This window comes from Phaethon aethereus (assembly GCF_964289735.1).
Source record: "Phaethon aethereus genome assembly, chromosome: 3".
Lineage (NCBI taxonomy): Eukaryota > Metazoa > Chordata > Aves > Phaethontiformes > Phaethontidae > Phaethon > Phaethon aethereus.
Window position 1 is genome coordinate 6,474,592 of NC_138576.1, and position 19,553 is coordinate 6,494,144.

Genomic DNA, 19,553 nt, shown 5'->3' on the forward strand with positions numbered 1-19,553 from the left:
CTTAAAAGAATACTTATGAAGGAGGACACAAGACTTTGGGTTGTTTTTTTTTTCTTTAAAACACTAATTCATTTTAAAAAGTGAATGTTTCCATGTGCTTTTGGGGCTTTACATAAGTGGGATTTCCACTGCCTAAATTTTTGCAACACCTTAAACTCAGCTAACCAGCCAAACTCAGTCAATGCAGAAAGGGGACTCTCTTTGCTTCTCACCTTTGCTGCTGGAACTTTGGACTTCATCCCACAAGACAGAGGGGTTACCCTAAAACACGTTTTCCCATTTGCCCATCCACAAGCAAGCCTGCTCCTTAGTACTAAGGAAATGGCAGAATGGGTACAGCTACCTCGGAGTTGACGTTGAGTGGGATGAGAGAGGAGGAAAAGTGTCTGGGGGTTAAAATAAAATAAACATATATTCAAAATAAATTGCTCTGTGCAATTCAGTTGAACTTTATTGTAGGAAACAAAGATGTCTAGTTTCTCTGTGATGTAGTCTCTCATTCCTCCATGGCAGTGGCTTTTCAGCTGAGGCAAACGTAGAATAAGAGCTGGTAACCTGTAGCTCTACAGTCCATGCTCATCCTGATAAAGCAACATCATTATATGATTCTTTCTATTGGAAAAGAATGTTTGTCAGAAGCTCTCTTTTATGTAGTCTTGAAACAGATACTTCCTTAGCCCTACCTGTACAGCAACATGACCTCTTGGCAATTCAAATAGTCTAACAGAAAATAAGAGTAACTAATATACAGGATCCTCTAGCACTCCCATACCACTGCTAATAGAAGAAAAATCAATATTAGCTCCAATATGAATGGAGTGTTGGATTGGCTGAACAGGAAGCTTTGAAATAAATATCTAAGAAATGTTTGGATGAAATGGACATCTTTACAGACATTTGGTCTGCATTTCTGAAATGTAGATGATTAAATCCACATTGTTGGCTTCTTCCCCCTCTGCACTATGTCTTTCTTTACATCTTGCAAAAAATTTATGAACAAAGTTATTGTAAATCTGCAATGTCTGTCTTGTCACTTAGATTCTTTTCAGAAATGTTGCCTTGCCAATGTAGATATACAATCCTGTATGATTAATATTTATTATTTATAATTCTAAATACAATGGAAGGTCACCAAAAATACCCTGCCTAAAGGAGTCTGGAGCCCTTTAAAATCTCACTGGTGATGGATCCTGAGTCTTGAGAAGAGAGCTCAAAATCTTAGCAAAACACTTTTCTATGTAGGATTTCCAGTATTTCCTGCTTCTGACTATGGCTAAAGCTAAAAAGCACAAAGGTGAGCGAAAGTTACAGATCTGAAAACATGAGCTTGAATTTCAAACCCAAACAAAGGTCAGGGACTGCCTGAACCTGTCCGTAATCTTGGATCAGCTTATAATAGAGCTATGTAGGATGCAGAGTGAGACTTGAATTCACACAGAATGGGCACTGTAGCTGGAAAGTGTTTCACTTTCCTCTTATTCTTTCTCACAGATTTTTGGGAGGTATTAGAAAAATGAAGATATTTAAGGATTTTTTTAATTCTTAATTAAAAGGAAGGTAGCTTGGGGATTTTCGGATTTCCTAAAAGAATTTAATAAGAGCATGAAAATCGTCTTGGAAAAAGCTCATTGCACTAACAGCTCATTTTATTTTGTGATGTAAGCCCAACCATTTTTAAATATAATTTTTAAAAAACGGATGCAATTTGAAGTCATTGAGATCCACTGTGTTTTGGCCCTCTTCCAGAAAAACTAAAATAAGATATAGTCAGGATTCAGCAAATTGGTGAAGATTCACAGAGAAGGAAATCAGGTCAGACCCTGAACTGGTTCTCTTACCCTGCCTGAGATCTGCTGCGTGTTTGGACAATCTTCTTTAAGGAGCTAAATACAAAGAGCACAGAGCAAGAATTGGCATCTGCCTCTGTGTCTTCATTCAAAGAGTCACTGCAACTGTGATTAAGCAAAGCCACTAACTGAAGTGCAAACCTGGAAAAAGAAAACTGAGAAAAATGTAGATTCTGTTGATTGGCATGCTCCTAGCTAAATCATACCAAAAGAAAAAAATCCCAGCGACCATTAATCAGACAGAAGACTTTTCACTAGAAACGAATTTGCAGAGCATTGCTAATAACACTTTTCTAAACAGACAGAGCCATCTTGACCAGTGTGCGGAGTGAAAACAAAACCAGAAAGACAGACGGAAAGGACTGAGTCAATTAAAATAAATAAATAAATAATTGCCATAATTAAAAAGAAAAAAATCACAAATAATTCCAATCTCATGAAGAAATGTTTTTAACAAGCCACATGTGCTTGCGCAGACACTTCTAATCTCATTAGATTTTTCTGGCTGCTATTAGTGTTCTCTGAGCCAGCTGATTTCTCAGCAATATTTTAAAGAGTGCGAGCCTTTGCCCTCCAGTCTAGCCGTTGTTAAAATAGCCTATTCTAGGGGAAGACTTGGGATTTCATGGATTTTCTTCCAAGGTTTTGGAAAGTTCAGAACAAATTGACCATTGCATGTAAAACAATAGTCAACCACAAACTATCTTCACAGTCAATGAGCAACATTCTGCTCCCAGCTGGGTGAGTATGAAAAGTGGAATTATCCCACCAAAGCAACAGGATGGCTTCAGATTGTCATCAGCATCGCACGGCAGAGGCTGGATTTTGACGCTGTCTCCAGTCCTCCAGCCCTCTGGCTGCAAACAAACCTGCTGACCCTCGGTCACAGCTCACCAGCTTGGGGTTCCCCTCAGATCAGCGCAGCTCTAACAGCTCTGATCAGAAGGGGAGCCAGGTTACAGCTCAGCTTTATTTCAGCTTTGGAAACAACAATCAATCCCCACAAACTAAAAATCGAGTGCCATGTGCACTGTTGTACATATCAGGGCACATGAGTTTCATGCAAAAGAGCTGTCATTCTGAGTTTGCTAAATTCACATGCAAATAATCACCAGTGTAAAGCAGATTGTGTCGGGAAGATGCTACAGATTGAATAAAATAATCAGTTTTAGAAAACAATCTTAATTCAGAATCATGTAACCTGGATTGGTAAACCCTAGAGGACTGGGACTAAGGCATCATGCATGGGTTTCTGCTAGCATACTTGCTGAATTTCTGGCTGGAAATGTGCCTCTCTCTGTTTTAGCCTGCCCTCTTTGAGGCTCTCACAGCAAACTTCTCCTGGGATGAGATGAGGAGGGCTTGAAAGTGACCCATCTGGAGCCCAACATGAAGAAAGCGCTTCCTCTGCCTGGAATTCCTGTGCAGCGACAGCTTTCTTCTGCCTATCCAGGTTTCCCAAGATAGCAATTATAAAGGAACTGGCAACTATACAGTCAAGATGACAATATCCTACATGGTTTGGTTAGCTGTGCCAATTCCCTCTATTTGCTGGAGACGATGCGCTGCCCCCATTACTGCTGTGTCTGTGTGTCTCTACCAACGAGCTGACCCACTGGGCGTTTTGGCATGAGCCCCACTCTTCCAAGGGCTGTCTGCTCGATTGCGTATTCACTCTCTTTCACTTTAAACATTCAGGTCCAACAGCATCATGCAAATTTTATGCAAAGTAGCATCTGCAAGTCTGACATATTCACTCAAGCTTCCCCCTCTTGCGCCAAGTTAAAAATAAATACCCTGTGAACTCTTGGGCCTGCTAAGACAGAATATGCATTCAGACAGGTTTTTTAACTATAGCTGCTAAAAGCATTTCTCCTTTAGGGTCAAACTCCTTTTTTCCTCCTCTGTCTCTCTCTTATTTTGCTCCTGCCTCAAGGATCTCAATAACACTGGGAGAAAAAGCATCCTTGAAATAACCTGCAGAAGAACCAGTTCTATGTGTTCCTAACTCTCTTACTTGAAATTTCAGCTGATAACCTATTTTTAAAACTCCAGAGAATTCAGGTGGTGATATACCCCCAGCATGAAACAAGAAACTAGTAAGGTGGACCTATTTCCAATACTGATTGTGAATAATACTAGTTGAACTAGATCTTAGATTCAAATTTCAAAGGGCCTCCCACACTAGAGCTGCCTTCTTTCTTCTCCAGGGAGAAGCAGATTTGTCCCTGACCAATACACTTGAACAGATCAAAGTCATAGGGATGCCCACCAGATAGCATAATGATAAAGTATATCTTAAGGCAACAAGGAGAAGAGTCTGTAAAAGGAGATATTGAGCCACCGCTGAGGTCAGTTAGGACTTGCTGAGCCGCTTGGCCACGTCTGCGTAGGCTTGCTCGATTTCTTTATCTGCCGCACAGGTGTTGGTGAATTCATCTCTGGCATACGCGTTCTTCAGGTACCGCCACAGCCCCGTCATCTCTGTTGGGAACTCAAAGTTGCGGTATTTCTTTGCAACAATCTAAACCAAAGATAAAAGAGGGGAAAAAAGCATTCTGCTGCTGATATATCTCCAGATGTCTTTTTGGAGAGCATCTTGCTCTTTCTTGTCACATAATTAATAGCAAAGGAGAGAAACACTTGGAGAATCAGGATCGTATAATATACAAGCCTGAAAAGTGACCGTTGGTCGTCCCCTGTCTTGCAAGTATGCTACTTGGCCTAAGGACACTCTAATGCAATGGTCTGGCAACTATCGCCAAATTAAGACTTTTATAACACCTGGAGCTCATTAATTTTACCATAGTGGTCTTTAGTGTTTATTACTGGTCTTATGTACATCACTTCTTAAAGCTCAAATGGCAAATAAGAAAGAGTTGATTAGCTGAATTATAAAAAGGAAGCTAGATTGAAGGGAAAGTCATTCGTAACAATTACTATATAACATACTTTAATATTAATTATTATATTTTGTTTAACGTATTTATTTATTATATTAATGTTTAAAATTATATATATTTAACATATATTTTATATATACTATGTTACTATTTATAATATAAGTAATATATTTTGCCTGGCCAATGATGTCAGAGGATGTAACCACCTACAGCTGTTGAAAGGCTGTATCTGTGTTCATGCAAAGGAAAAATTCAGGGTGGTACCATGATTGAGAAACCAAGCTGATTTGGCAGACATTAGAAACAGGACTATTAGGATAAACTGGGGGAGAAAATGGTTATTTCAAGACTTGTTAGCCTAGGAAATTGTCTATCAAGGGAAATTTTCGATTTCTAAAAACACTTAGGCCTTTATTCAGGAAAATAGTTAAGTGCATACTTAATTTTAAGCACCTGTATAGTCCCATTGAAGTCAATGGGACTAATCTGTGTTTAAAGCTAGTTGGTTGGTTAAGTAGCTTGCTGGATTGGAATATTTCAGTTTTCGTGTAAGAATATACCATATAGAATAATCCTGTGGTGACAGAATGAACTAGCTGATAGGAAAGGATGGATTAGCTGATTTAATGAGTGCTTCCAATCTCTAATTTTTCTGACAGTATAAAATTGTTCCTGGGCATAAATTACATACATATGTGCCACAGAGTTCCCCTTTATTTTTTAAAGCACATGGTAGAGCTGTTTTCCATCTCAGATTTCTTAGGACAGTCATGTTCTCAGAAATGACTGTGATTTGTTTTTATTACCAGGATCCACTTGGTATATGCAAGTCCAAATTCTGTCCTATATTGCATTTAAATAAGCATTCTTGTCTTCAGTGATGCTTCACACACGTATGGGGAAGATAAAACCTGCGGGGCAACTTAATTCAAGATTTTCACAATTTCCAGCACACATCTTCTATCATATGAAAAAGTCTTCATAATTTACCCTTTTCTTCCATCCATAAAATGCTTTTCAGGCAATATCCTATGGCTATGCTTTCAGAGAAAGATTTTAATTCTCTTTTGACATCTTTCATTTCATCCCAAGGAGACAGGAACCAGTAAGGGGCCACACATTCATTTTGCATTGTCTGACTCTAACGTCAACAATGAAGATGAGCTAAAGAAAGAGTTAAACTTGTGGGGATATTATCACATTTCTTACCTGGTGACTTATGCACTTTTTTTTTTTCTATTTTTTTCTAATTTTTGCATGTGTGCAGTCAGCTTCCAGGCTCAGTTTATGTTTTGGTTCATGGAGCCAAATTAGACGCATGACTTGGCCTTAATTCTAGCTTTCTTGCTTGCCAAGGTCTGCCAGGTATTTGCTTTGTTCTAAAGAAACATGTAATATGATAGATTAAATAAATGCAACATTTAGAATTCAAGATGATGTACACCATTTGCACTATACCAGTGATCACTGTACATCTTAAATCCTGGACCTTGGCAGTGACTTTGATTTGTTAACTTCCCTGTGTGAAATACCAGCTGGAACAAATAATCCTGAAAAAGATGGACTGCTGCTCTTAAGTTACAAATGAGTGGGAACTGACTAAAGTTTTGACATCTCTCTTAAGAATAATGGAAACTAATTAATATGAAATAAGCTGTTACTTGCAGCAGGGTAAAAATAAAGAGAAAGGATACCTTAATATTGTCTTTGCCACTAATTAGCGATGAGACAGTTTCCCCATGTACTAAATACAGAGTTGCTTAAGTTAACCTATAGGAAATACTGAGGAGCAAAAGTGTATTTCAAACTCTGCTCTTCTAGGACTTAAGATGTCTCTGCTGAAATACACGTTGGCTTTAGCTCACGGCTGTCGGAGCAGGGCACATCATTCTCAGATAAGGCTGCTTTGACCATCGCATGACATCTTTTACCTTCACAACGTGGAGTTTGGGCAGAAGGTTGCAGTCAGCAAGAGTCAAGTCATCTCCATCCAGAAACTTGCGTTTAGACACTTTCTCCTTTTCAGTGCTGTCTGCGTCAATCTCCTCTGGCAGAGGGGTTCTCAGATAGTCATCCAGTTTCTTCAGAGCCTTCACCAAGCCTTTTTCAAGGGCTTTGCCAAAAGCAATAAATAAGTGATTAGGGCAGAGTAAGAATTATTTAGAAACACTTGTTGTCAATGGCTATGGTAATATCTAGGAAAAAAAGCCAAAAACCATTTCTTTGTTGCTAATTTGTGCTCCAACGCCTGCACAATCGGATGACAAAGTAGCCCAGCAAGGTCTACCTGAGGGTAAAGCTCATCCTGCAATGGGAAAGGGGACGCAGGAAACTGTTGTGCCATGTCTTCTCCTGACTAGCACAAAAAAAAAAAAAAGTGAAAGGGGTCATCAAAGGAAAGAACAGCTTATCAGTATATATACCAATAAAACACCTACACTCTATGATATTATTCTGGTCTGTTGAGGCCATCCTCAAATTGGAGATCCGTATGCCATTACCTTATTTTTCCAAGCAGGCAGGTAGGACTGTAATGAAGGGGAATTTTCTAGCATTACTTCAACCCTGAAAAGTTATAGTTTTACTACTTTTAAACCCTTTCCAGAGTAATTAAAGGCAATAGCAATAATTCCAGAGATGTTAACCCGAGCTTTATGGAGGTGGAAGATACACTACAACTGAAATGAAAGTAATATAACAATATTTAAATACAACACCACACAAAAGAGGTGAGACATTCAGACACTGTTAAGATACCTCTCACTTCAACTTAGACGCAAATTCTCTTTTTGATGTGTTTCAAATTGAGTATCACAAAGGAGAAGAGACTTTGGACCTCTTACTTCAATTACAAAAGACCATGTCCCACACTGTAGCTGGCTCCAACAAATTCCAGGCTTAAAATGCCACTTAGACATAATATACAGCAGAGTGCAAATTTTTACTTAAAAATATCAACCCGGGCACAGAATTTGTGTTCTTACGTGTTACCAGCAGGATAATAGAAAAACTTGATCACAATAATGGACTTAAAGAAAGCTGAATGACTGTACGCAGGTTTGCATTTTATTTAAACTGTAAACACTCTGGGGCAAGAAGGGTCTTTTCCATCTCTGAAGGGTGACAAGCACGATGGGGTCCTGGCCCCTGACAAGTGCCCCAAAGTGCTAAAGCAATATAAATAAGAAACAGCAAGAATTTACAATGTGAAAAAATAACAACATGACTCATGGGCTTAGGGCCAGAATTTCAGCTGGTGAAAATTACCTGTAGTGATTTATACCTGCTGCAGATCTGGCCTGGAGTCAGCATTTAAGGCCTAATCCTGTAAAATCTTATATCTCTGAGTAACTTACTGCCATTTAACTCAGGGGAGACTACTCAATGCATCAAGTTACTCAGAGGGTGTAGCACTACGAGGCCTACGGAGATAAATTTACTTATGGAGCACAACACAAGCTTCAAAAGGCTGCAGCGATTGCCCTGCGTAGAGCCGCTTGCTGGCACAGGTAGCTCCGCCGGCTCTGCTGCCAGCTGCCCCGTGCTTTTGGCAGGGAGAGAAAGGCGGCGCGTACAGGGCCGTTGAGAGAGCAGGAGCTGAACACCACGCAACATGATTGTTCTGCTGCCCTAACATCTATTAAATCTTGTGCCAGTGGTGGAAGTCAGATTCAACTGCCTGATGTCTCGCTCCCACTGAAGCCTCCTGGCCAAGCGCCAGGGAACCGTACCAGCTCCTTTGTGGCTGACTCTTAGACACAGTGGCAAATCCCGGCTTAATTGATTGACTGGAGAAATGACTGCGATCCAACTGAAAACACCCCAACAAACATAGCAGGGAGGGAAAGAATTTTATTTCTGAAAGCAGAACATCTAAAGCGACTGAAGTGCTGCCATCCATAAAACAAAAGTGTTGCCATCCCTTATTTAATCAATTCAAATTGAATTTTGACACTGACATTCTGCTGTCAGATGCTGGCAGTGGTGTCTTTAATCGTCTGCAGCTGTGCTCCGCCGCACAACTTCTGCTGAAGGGTAATAACTGCATAGCATGTAATATACCCCCATGTGGCAACACTCAAAAGATTTAGCAATCCCTTTTTGGTTTGACCCATAACACCTGTTGAATAGACAGTTCTCCTTCTCTTGGTCAGCCTCAGACTATGTCCTCTTACAATGAATTCATTTAGAGACAATGGAATCGAATTACTGTGATATAATTCAATTTTGCACATTCAGATTTTAGAGAACTGGCTTAATGCTGAGCATTTTCCAGTATCCTCTTCACCCTGTAGGATCATTGGTTCTCTGAGTCATCTCCGTGGTGTTTCCAGCATCAGCACGACGTCGGACGCTTCGCGCTAGCCCATGGGGTCAGTTAGGTGTGCGTTCGAAGACGGGAGCAGCAGGTGAGGTGTGTTTATGTAAGTTTTCTGGAACTGATTAGGGTTGGGGTTTTTTTTTTGCTCTCATTGATATATCAAAGTGCGTCATGGCTGTCTCAAAGACAATGCCTGGAGTGAAGCCTATTTGTGACAGTGGGAAAAACATCTATCTGAATTCATACTTGGCGCTTGCATACGGCAGCTTTAGGCCAGAAATAAGCGTATGTTCGGGGTTCAACACATCTGTGACCTAATTCACAGGCTCTGCTGGAACCCACAGGACCCTGCGATCTCCCAGTGAAATCACCACAAGGTCAGGGCCATCTTATATCCTGAAAGTCAAGAACTGGACCACTACTTGTGACTCCAATGACCCCATCTAATTAATCAATACTCTTCTGATCCTAGTAAATCTCTCAGAACAGTCATGAAAAGAGAAGGGTAGTGAACAAGGGAGAACTGCCTTTCTTCCAACTGAACAGTGACAGAATTTTGAAAAGCTAAGAGAATTAAGATCCTAAAACTGCCATTTCAAATGGAGTTTAGGTGCACAGGGTCAGATTTTTAAAGCCTGACAATGTTTTTCAAGTCATTTTTTTAAATCCATAAGCAGATATCTATGTTGCAAATCCTTATTTCTAGGTGCCCTGACACATTCAGTTTTACCTGTATGATTTGAAATCCTAGGTTCCTTGAGAAGGTGCTCAAGGAAATCTCCACTCAAAGTAGGAGGATGTGTAAAAGAATCCCAAAAATACTGAAGCAAGAGGATTCCAAGCCCCACATCTCAGAGAGAGCCAAGTGTCTAATGCTGGCATGGGTGGGAGAACCTACCTTAGGTTTGAATTCAACAGTGACTCCTAGAACACAGAGGTATTGAAAGCAGGTCAGTTTTTTCTTTCTTACAAAAAAATGTGGGGGAAGTGCTATGATTTTACCAGTGGTATAGGGAGAGCATTTTCCTGGAAACTGGAAGACTGAGTTTCAAATGCCTTTTCAATGTGATGTCAGCTCAGATCTTCCAGATGAGACCCCACCAGTGGAGTATCAGGTAATTTGTACAGCTCACCTGTTGAACTGTTTCACTTTCCATAAATCAACATTCAGTGGATTATGACTGAAGGCTGACACTACAGGTAAAAGTCAGAAAAACTCTCTCTCTCATTTTCTCTCTTATCTGGTTGATATTTAAGCATTATGTGAAAGGTGAAAAAATGTGAACAGAGACCAAGAAATAACCACCTCAGAATGCCCTACAGCTCTGAACTTTTGGGGCTCTTGTGGACAAAAGAGCTGTCTGGGTTCATATTACTGAGCAAACCCAGAAGAAGAAAGATTTAATTCTAAACCTCCCATACTGTGGCTATTTTATGAAAATCTGGATGACTCTATACATTGTCTCCACTGAGAACATAGCAGACAACGAGCACTCATCAGAGCAGGGGTCTTGTGAATACCAGTCACAGCTCTAGACTGAATGAAGACATTTTAAAAGATGTGACTAACTAAAGAGTGACTAATTCCCCATTTGTGAAAATATGATCCACAATGAATTTCAAAAGTGGCCAAGCAGCTAATTCCCTTGGCAACTTAGCCTCTTGGAAACATCATTAAATAACTAAATAGGTTTGCTGATAACAGCTGAGGCTCCATTGCAAGTCAGTTGGTGGGATTAATCTTCCCTGAAGTGAGTAAATAAAATGAATATGTTTGAATTAATCACCCTGAGCTTCCTCCGTAGTCAGTGGAGTCTTCTCTTCTGCACTTGGTTTAGGTGACCCCTAAATCAGCTGTGTGGAGAACTTTTCCTGAAGTGTCTAATCTTAGCCATGTATTTTCTTGGTAAAGTCAGGGTGGAGGATTGAATATTACAAAACTAAGTGGAACAGTCTTTGCTGGGTAAAAAACTGGGTGGCTGGATGGGCCCAAAGAGTTGTGGTGAATGGAGTTAAATCCAGTAGCAGACAGTCACAGGTGGTGTTCCCCTGCGCTCAGTACTGGGGCCGGTCTTGTTTACTATCTTTATCAATGATCTGGACGAAGGAATCAAGTGCACCCTTGGTAAATTTACAGACAACAGCAAGCTGGGTGGGAGTGTTGATCTGCTTGAGAGCTGGAAGGCTCTACAGAAGGATCTCAACAGGCTGGATCAATCAGCCAAGGCCAACTGTATGAGGTTCAACAAGGCTAAGTATCAGGTCCTGCACTTGGGTCACAACAACCCCATGCAACGCTACAAGCCTGGGGAGGAGAGGCTAGAGAGTTGCCCGGACGGAAAAAGACCTGGGGGTGCTGGTTGACAACAGGCAGGACATGAGCCAGCAGTGTGCCCAGGTGGCCAAGAAGGCCAACAGCACCCTGACCTGTATCAGACACAGTGTGACCAGCAGGACTAGGGCAGTGATCGTGCCCCTGGACCCTGGACACAGCACTGATGAGGCTGCACCTTGAATCCTGTGTTCAGTGTTGGGCCCCTCACTACAAGAAGGATGTTAAGGTGCTGGAGCGTGTCCAGAGAAGGGCAACGAAGCTGGTGAAGGGTCTGGAGCACAAGTCTGATGAGAAGCAGCTGAGGGAACTGGGGTTGTTCAGCCTGGAGGAGTCTGACGGAAGACCTTATCACTCTACAGCTACCTGAAAGGAGGTTGTAGCGAGGTGGGTGTTGGTCTCTTCTCACAAGTAACAAGCGACAAAACAAGAGGAAATGGCCTCAAGTTGCGCCAGGGGAGGTTTAGATTGTTTATTATGAAAAATTTCTTAACTAAAAGGGCTGTCAAGCATTGGAGCAGGCTGTCCAGGGAAGCAGTTGAGTCACCATCCCTGCAGGTTTTTAAAAGACTTATAGATGTGGTGCTTAGGCATATGTTTCAGCGGTGGACTTGGCAGTGTTAGGTTAACAGTTGGACTCAATGATCTTGAAGGTCTTTTCCAAGCTAAATGATTCTATGATTCTGTTCTACACCTGAAAATGTGGCTCTGTGCTGCTTTTGAAATTTCTACCTCCAATTTCTTCCCCGCTCTGCAGAGTTGAAGTATGGACTTAGAGATACCAAATGTGACCAGCTCTGTGAGAAGAGCCCTGTCATCAGGTTACCCTTGTAACAGCTGCAATGTCTGAACTCATAGAAACCATCTTTCTGGACAGTGAAATCAAAAAGCATAAAGGAACCAGCATTATATTTCCTCCACAGTGATGTATTTAATGTAACTTTGAATTCCAGGAAGTTCTTCCTGTGTATATACAAAATCTATGGTGGAACCATCTCTCACCCTGCACTACTCTGTTCTGGGCTACTTATGCAGCTAAAGACAATTTACAGTCCTGCTGTGTCATCCCACCAATAGTAAACAATTTTATTAATAAAAAAAATTGACGCGATCTTTGTGATTTTCCTTCTCCCTTCAAAACCATGCTTTTATACAACTTTACTTAAGAATCCTGAGTTAGTAGCCAGAAAAATAGCACTTTCCAACCTCAAAGCAACCACAGAACACTTAATGAATGTATTACCATCTGTCAAATGCACAGGGTGAGGTTCAGTTTAGCTGATGATACCTAATTCACAATGACATTCTGTTTTCAGCAAAAGGTTACTTGATGTTGAACAATGAGATTAACAAATCCTGACACGCACAGAAATACAAATAATGTAACAAAAGTTAATAATTGGCAAAATTGTGCTCTTGGTTACACTGACATAAAAGAGGAGTAACTCCGCATTGTCAACAAGCTATTCCGTATTTACTCCAGTTCAACCAAGAACAGACTTTGGCTCTGTTATTCAACATTTCAAGCAAAAACTTCCTTAAACTATTAGCCTGTGCAACTAGGACAAAGAGAAATCCTTGTGTCTTGAAGTACTCATACCACAACTAAACAAAACATTGGAAAATTTAATGCATGGAGCAATCCTGCAAGTCAAGGGGAGGGCCAAATGACAAAGATTCGTTACTAGGTACTCAGGGTGAAATTCTGGCCTTATTGAACCCCATGGAAGTTTTGCTGTTGACTTCAGTAGGATTAGGATTTCTCCAGCAGCTTTTAAAGCCAAAAGGGACTATTATAATCAGTTAATCTGACCTCCTAAATAATACCAGCCATAAAACTTCCATCGTCATCGGTCATTTCCATCTCTATTTTCTGTGGGTCAAATAAGGCTGAAGCAAAATGGAAAGTAACTAGAAAGTAGTAAAAGAAAAACGGTTTGGAAAAAGTAAAACTGATTCAGACTGCCCACACCCACAGCCTTTGCAGAGGTCAGACAAGGACTCTTCTTCCCTTCCTTGAACTCCAAATATTTCCTTCCTTGTTTAATGCTGGGACAAGGAGAAATAGCAAAGCAGACAAAGCACATAAAAGCCAATCTCTGTGGCCTGAAGGAGCCACTGGAAGGCAAATCATTCCATCCTAAAATAGTAGGCTAGGAAAAGTGGAATTAACACCAGAGGAGCCTCTCTTTCTCTCTCTTTTGAGGATAGGCAGACTGGCTACCTAAATTTAAAATAGCTAAAATTAGGTGAGATGACTCCTATTTCATGTGTCTGAGTAGAACCATTTGCAGGATGAGGATTTTACTTGATAGTTATTATGGGAAGAGATGCAAAGCATAGCAGGCACAATAAGGGCAATAAGAATAATTGATTCTTTGGCCAAATTGAACATAAAAAACTATCTGATTTACATTAAAAGAGAGCAAAACTAGTTCAATTTTTTAAACAAACTTAAAGCAAAATAACATAAGATTTCCAAACAAACAGGAAAACAAAAAGAAAGCTGTGTTTTGGGATGGCTGGTTAAGTAAATCGTGCCTAGACATTCGATCATTTTCACATCACTTTTAAAATGTTGGTAATCTTCAAAATTAACATGTCATTTCCAAATTAAAAAGATAATAACCTTTTGTTTCAAAAAGTTTAAAAGAAAATAGTTTAACTTTTCAAAAGGAGTCTTTATTCACCCAGTTCAACTCACATTTGCCAGTAATTCAGGTTACTCACACTACCCATGGCATTTTTTGTCAAATAAACATTTTGTCACAAAATATTTTCTCCAAGCCAAAGTAAAATATATGTGGCCCTTCTCATAAGTGAATACGACTGAAAGCACAGGATTCAAAGGAACAAGGATTCAAAGTCATCAGATCCCAGCAACATAATGGTTCTTGTAGCCATCATCTGAAGCCACCTGAGACTGACCTCATCAGGACTGCAAGTTTCTTAATTATCAAGCCCAAACAAGTTCAACAAACAATGATCCATGTACAAAAATGAACAACGATTCCTGCTGCTACCCTGGATCACTGATTGATGCTTTTCCTTTTTACTGCTTTCTTCCACTGCCCTCCAGTAAGATTTATCCTGTAACACACGCAAATGAACTTGGTGAAATATGCAATGAGGGAAAAGGGGAACAGTACATAAATATTCACAGTCTCACACAAACAATCTGAGATTTATTTTTCCTTTAAAAAAACAAACCGCCTTTCCTGATCACTTCCAGATTCACAGAGCTTGATATTATATGAGACCCAATACTGTTTTCTGGTAGGAGAGGGAAACCAGCTAAGAAACAGCAATTTAAGGTAAGAAAATAATATCATTCTACTGGTCTGACAGTCTGATTAAAGACCAAGGATTCATATTTTCACTCTCTTTTTTCTCTATCCGGCTCATTTTTTTCAGGCAGGATCAACAGAGTATTGTAACTATAATCTGTATAGATTAATCCTTCACACATGGAGGAGCTGTGACCGCAATATGTGCGCCACTGTATTACATACTGAACAGTTTATCTTCCTCCCTACGATTTCAATATAACCCTTGAGATTTGAGTGCTGCCTTGATTCCTTCTGTTTAGCCATTTAAGAGTCAGGTGTCTTGTCTAAGCTGGTTATGTAGGTTCCCTCTCAGCTCACAGGTACCAAGCCTCTCCAGAGGGCAACTCCTTCCAACTGCCTGAGACACCTGGTTTAAACTTGGTGTGACTCACTCCACACATGCCCTTCTCGCTGCGTGAATTGCAGACGAAGCCTAAAGGACGAGCTCAGACTAGACACCTAACTTTCAGGGAGGTGAAGTTAGGCGAGATGAATCCTACCCTCTGAATATAATTTCACAGTTCATCTACGTGATGTAAGATAATACTTCCCATTTTTTTAAAGTTACTTAAATATTAGGGCTTACTCCCAAAAGAGCAAGTACATTGCCAATTTGAGCATTGCAACATCCTTTCAAGGCATGTTTCTGCCTTGTAAAATCCCCAGCTCTGAGCAGCATCTATACTGAAAGGCAAATGAGTGGGCAGTCGCTAGGAGAGCCATTGGAAATGCAGAGGAGAAGGATGGAGGTTGTATGCTCCCATGCATCCACGTCATTTAGATGCCTAACTCTGGGCTAAAGGGAGTTTCTGGAGTGAGTCACCTCTCCTATTAAAGATGTTCCACTCTAGATAAATAATTCAATATTCACTGGAACAGACACTTAAGCGTATCCCCACAATAAAGGTAAATGCACGTACAACTGAGCTGAAAAGCTGAGATCTGTTTCCACTTAATTAATGAATCAACAAATACCTAGTTGTGTACACAGAAGAGAAATAGATTAGTGTCTCTTATTCTTCTGCTCCACTTTTCTGGTTAGGGTTTTCTCTTAGGGCACAGGAGTTCATATTCATCCTCCAGATCAGTCAGAGTTGGGATTTGAAAAGGGATCTTTTACTCCTGGTCAGTGTTCAGGTGAGCACGCAACCAGGAGTAGGACACGTCGCACAGACACAGGTGCATACATGCAACCAGCCATGCAACTTTGGTCATACGCTGCCTTTCAGACACGGTCCGGACCAGGCACAAACAGGTACATATTTTCCATATATGTTAGCGCATATGTTCTGTGTATGTCCAGTGAGAGAAACGGGGCTGCTAAACCTCAGAAGCACTTCAGCCAGGACTCAGAGGAACTTGGGGCTGAAATACCGCAGTTAAATACCCAAAGCAACCTTAGGAACCTGGACTCATAAAAAATCTATTGATTTATTTAGGGATAAGATTCACCTTGTCTAACCTTAGCCGTCTAAGTGTTAGGGAATTAGTCCAACCTAGTTGTCTAAGCCTCCTTTCTAGATAGTGATGAAAGACAGGCTTTTCTAGAGGATCTTCACCCAGTTTTAGATCCATAATTTAAGATAAATCAAACTGCCCTTTAGAAATGGATTTATGTCCTTCTCCATTGATCACAAAAGAAGCCAGGATTATTGGATGACTAATGTGTAACTTTTAGAAAAACAAACTTAGGTGAGATGATCCCTCCATTACCACCTCTCTTCCCTTTCCCACCCCACCTACAAACTCTTGAGACCCCACCTGCAGTGCTGTGTCCAGTCCTAGAGCTCTCAGCACAGAAGAGACATGGACCTGTTGGAGTGGGGCCAGAGGAGGCCACCAAAATGATCCGAGGGATGGAACAACTCTGCTGTGACGACAGGCTGAGAGAGTTGGGGTTGTTCAGCCTGGAGAAGAGAAGGCTCCGGGGAGACCTTATTGCAGCCTTCCAGTACTTGGGGACAAACTTTTTACCAGGGCCTGTTGAGATAGCACAAGGGGTAGATGTTTTAAACTAAAAGAGGGTAAATTTAGACTAGATAGAAGGAAGAAATTTTTCCCAATGAGGGTGGTGAAACCCTGGCTCAGGTTGCCCAGAGAGGTGGTAGATGCCCCATCCCTGGCAACATTCCAGGTCAGGTTGGACGGGGCTCTGAGCAACCTGATCTACTTGAAGATGTCCCTGCTCATTGCAGGGGGGTTGGATACGATGACCTTGAAAGGTCCAGCCCAAACTATTCTATGGTTCTATGATGTGGATTGATCGAAGCTTCACTCCCAAAGGCTTGGGATATTTTGACAGACCTGTCTCAAAATCTCCACAGAAGGTATGTTGATTCCCCAGTACCCTTTCCTAAGCCAGAGCACAATGATCCAAGGGCTAAGATGTTACCTGGATTCAGGAGACCTGAGTCTCTTCTTCCCTAGCTTTTCTACATCACCTTATATAAACAATTTTAATTCTCTGCCTTTCAACTTCCCATATGCAAAATAAGGACAATAGCACTCTTCAGCCACAAACTTTAGATTGGTAAAAGCAGTAATGTACCAGGCCATGGAAATATGTTTCAGGTTGAGGGGGATAAACTGTAAATACAACAAAAAGAAGAGGCATCATCCTATTTTTGTGATACCATCTGTCCTACTCCCAAATTAAACCTAGTGAAACAGGTTAATTGATAATGTCTTTAAAAAGAAAATCAAACACCTATTTTACAAGCACCTAGAAAGTTTGTTTTAACTTGTTTCTAGTTTTAGACTAAAAACTCAGGTGTCTTCCTTCCCTTATTAGGTTTTACTGTGAAGGCAAGAAATAAATGTAATACTTGTAACGTTATCATGAAGAATGCAATTGCAGCACCTTCAAATGCCATTTTTTAAGAAGAAAACACAGATGTTCGAAAGACACCAAAAGAAGGTTTCATTTTTGAAGTCTCTTGGGAGTCCAAGAGACCCTGAGGGCAGGAAGCAAGTGAATGTAAAACTACTGGCCTACAAGTGCTCCAGGAAGAACAGTACCTAACTTGCATTTCACAAATCATTGTAACTCTGTAGTAGCATGTAAGTGACAAGCATCACTTTTAGAGCACGTCCCCGGGGGCCTAATCCTGACCTCTGCAATGCTAGTCTTGTGCAGGTGTCCCTAAACCAACTGCAGACAAGCAGCAGCTGATTTGCATCAGAAACCTGAAAAAAAAAGAAGAAAAATCATCAAGCCCTGCAGATTATAAAACCACATATTTATCATATCAGATTATCACTCCAGTATCCTGATTTTTAGAATGCTATATGTTTAATTGGAGTGTAAAGCTTTGTTTTACTAGCAAAGAGCAAATAAGATGATTCCAGGACTAACAAAGAAAAACTAACGATATGTTTCTGCATTAAAATAAGAGTAGAGTTAGCTTCTAGTAGAGTGCAACTGGGCTTTAGCGACAGTGCTGTGGGGACCCCTTGTGTTCTAATGTTTAAACAAAAAAGATTTTTCCTCTGCAGGCTGTTGGCGCTTCCATCTTTAATATCAATTTCTTTCAGTCTCAGGCATCTAGAGGAATAAAGTCTGCTTTTGTTTACACCAGGATAATCCCCATTGCACTCCACCGAATTTCAACTACGTTATTTAACTTCAGCAGCAATGGAGTGAAGACACCTGAGAGAGAAACAGCAATGCCTAGCTAGCAGCACCTGAGGATGAAATTTTAAAGCTTAATGAGTTCCCAAATCCCTCAGTTCACTTAGAAAATCTGTCTCAATTTGTTTTATTTTAGTGTTTCCAGTATTTTCTGTCCTTTGTGTTCAAAAATTGTTACTGAGATACAAAAAAACATGAGATGATAAGATTTGCAGATGACTCACATCTTAATTCTTTTCCATTGTTTCTCTGCTTTTGAAAATTTTGTTTCAAGCCCCATGAAATGACTTAGGGATCATTGTGATTATGCCTCCACTTAACGTCTCTGAAAGGAGCAGAAGCAAAAAGAGTTATAATTATGTCTGGATGTATGAAAAATCTTCAAGTACTAGTGGGGAGGTCATATTCCTTCTGTTGCAACAGCCCTGTTGCAACAAGTATTGAGAACATTTTTCCCAGTTCTGGTGTCCCCAGTTAAAAAAGGCTTTGAAAACTCAAGCAAGAGGTCAAAGGAGAACAGTAATACGGTGCTCAAGGACTGGAAACAAGCCTCAAAATACCAGGTTTGAAGAGTCTGTTTGTTCAGCTTATCGGAGAGAAGGCTGAGAGGCCAACATGCACAGATGCTCACCCACAGACAAAATATCTAGGAAGTGTGAGGGAGCTCTTCAGCCTTGCTAACAAAGCCATGAGAAGGCCTAATGGTTGGAAATTCAGTTTCCACATTGCCAAAGCAATGGACTATTTACGGAACAAACAAGGAGGGAGGAGAGGTAAACTTCTCGAGGTGTTTATAAAGAGACTAAGAAAAGGCAGGCTTTAATCCAGTTCTGGCAGAAATGGGAGAAACTGGGCTGGAGGAGGATAGTGGCGCATGGGCAGGTCATGGCACTTTAAAGTCGCTAATATCATCTTTCAGGTCTTGGAACAAGAACTGAGGTAGGTTGCCTGCACCACCCTCAATGTCACAAAGAATTTGCTACTCAGCATTAAGACAATGACTGTAATTAAATCTCATGCTTCAAAACTTAAAATGCTTGGAAAGATCACAGTATCTTTTCTCTCAATATGCAATTAATCAGATGTATTATGGGGCTTATCCATGGCCATCTGGTCATTCTCTTCTAGAAATGGGAACAGTTGGACCAATGCCTTGGAGTGGTGCAGAAAGTCTTGCTGACTAGATGCCT

The 19,553-nt window shown here is 40.6% G+C and overlaps 1 protein-coding gene across 2 annotated transcripts in view; it reads right to left on the reverse strand.

The window, feature by feature from the left end:
• Positions 1-4,203: 4,203 nt before the first annotated feature.
• CLIC5 (chloride intracellular channel 5) overlaps positions 4,204-19,553 on the reverse strand; it is a gene marked incomplete at both ends in the record, with an annotated part of 79,274 nt that continues 63,924 nt past the window's right edge. For both annotated transcript variants that reach the window (XM_081998079.1, XM_081998080.1), the window contains 2 exons: positions 4,204-4,371; positions 6,682-6,863. In XM_081998079.1, coding sequence (XP_081854205.1) covers positions 4,204-4,371; positions 6,682-6,863 — 350 coding nt within the window. The remainder of the gene's footprint in view (positions 4,372-6,681; positions 6,864-19,553) is intronic.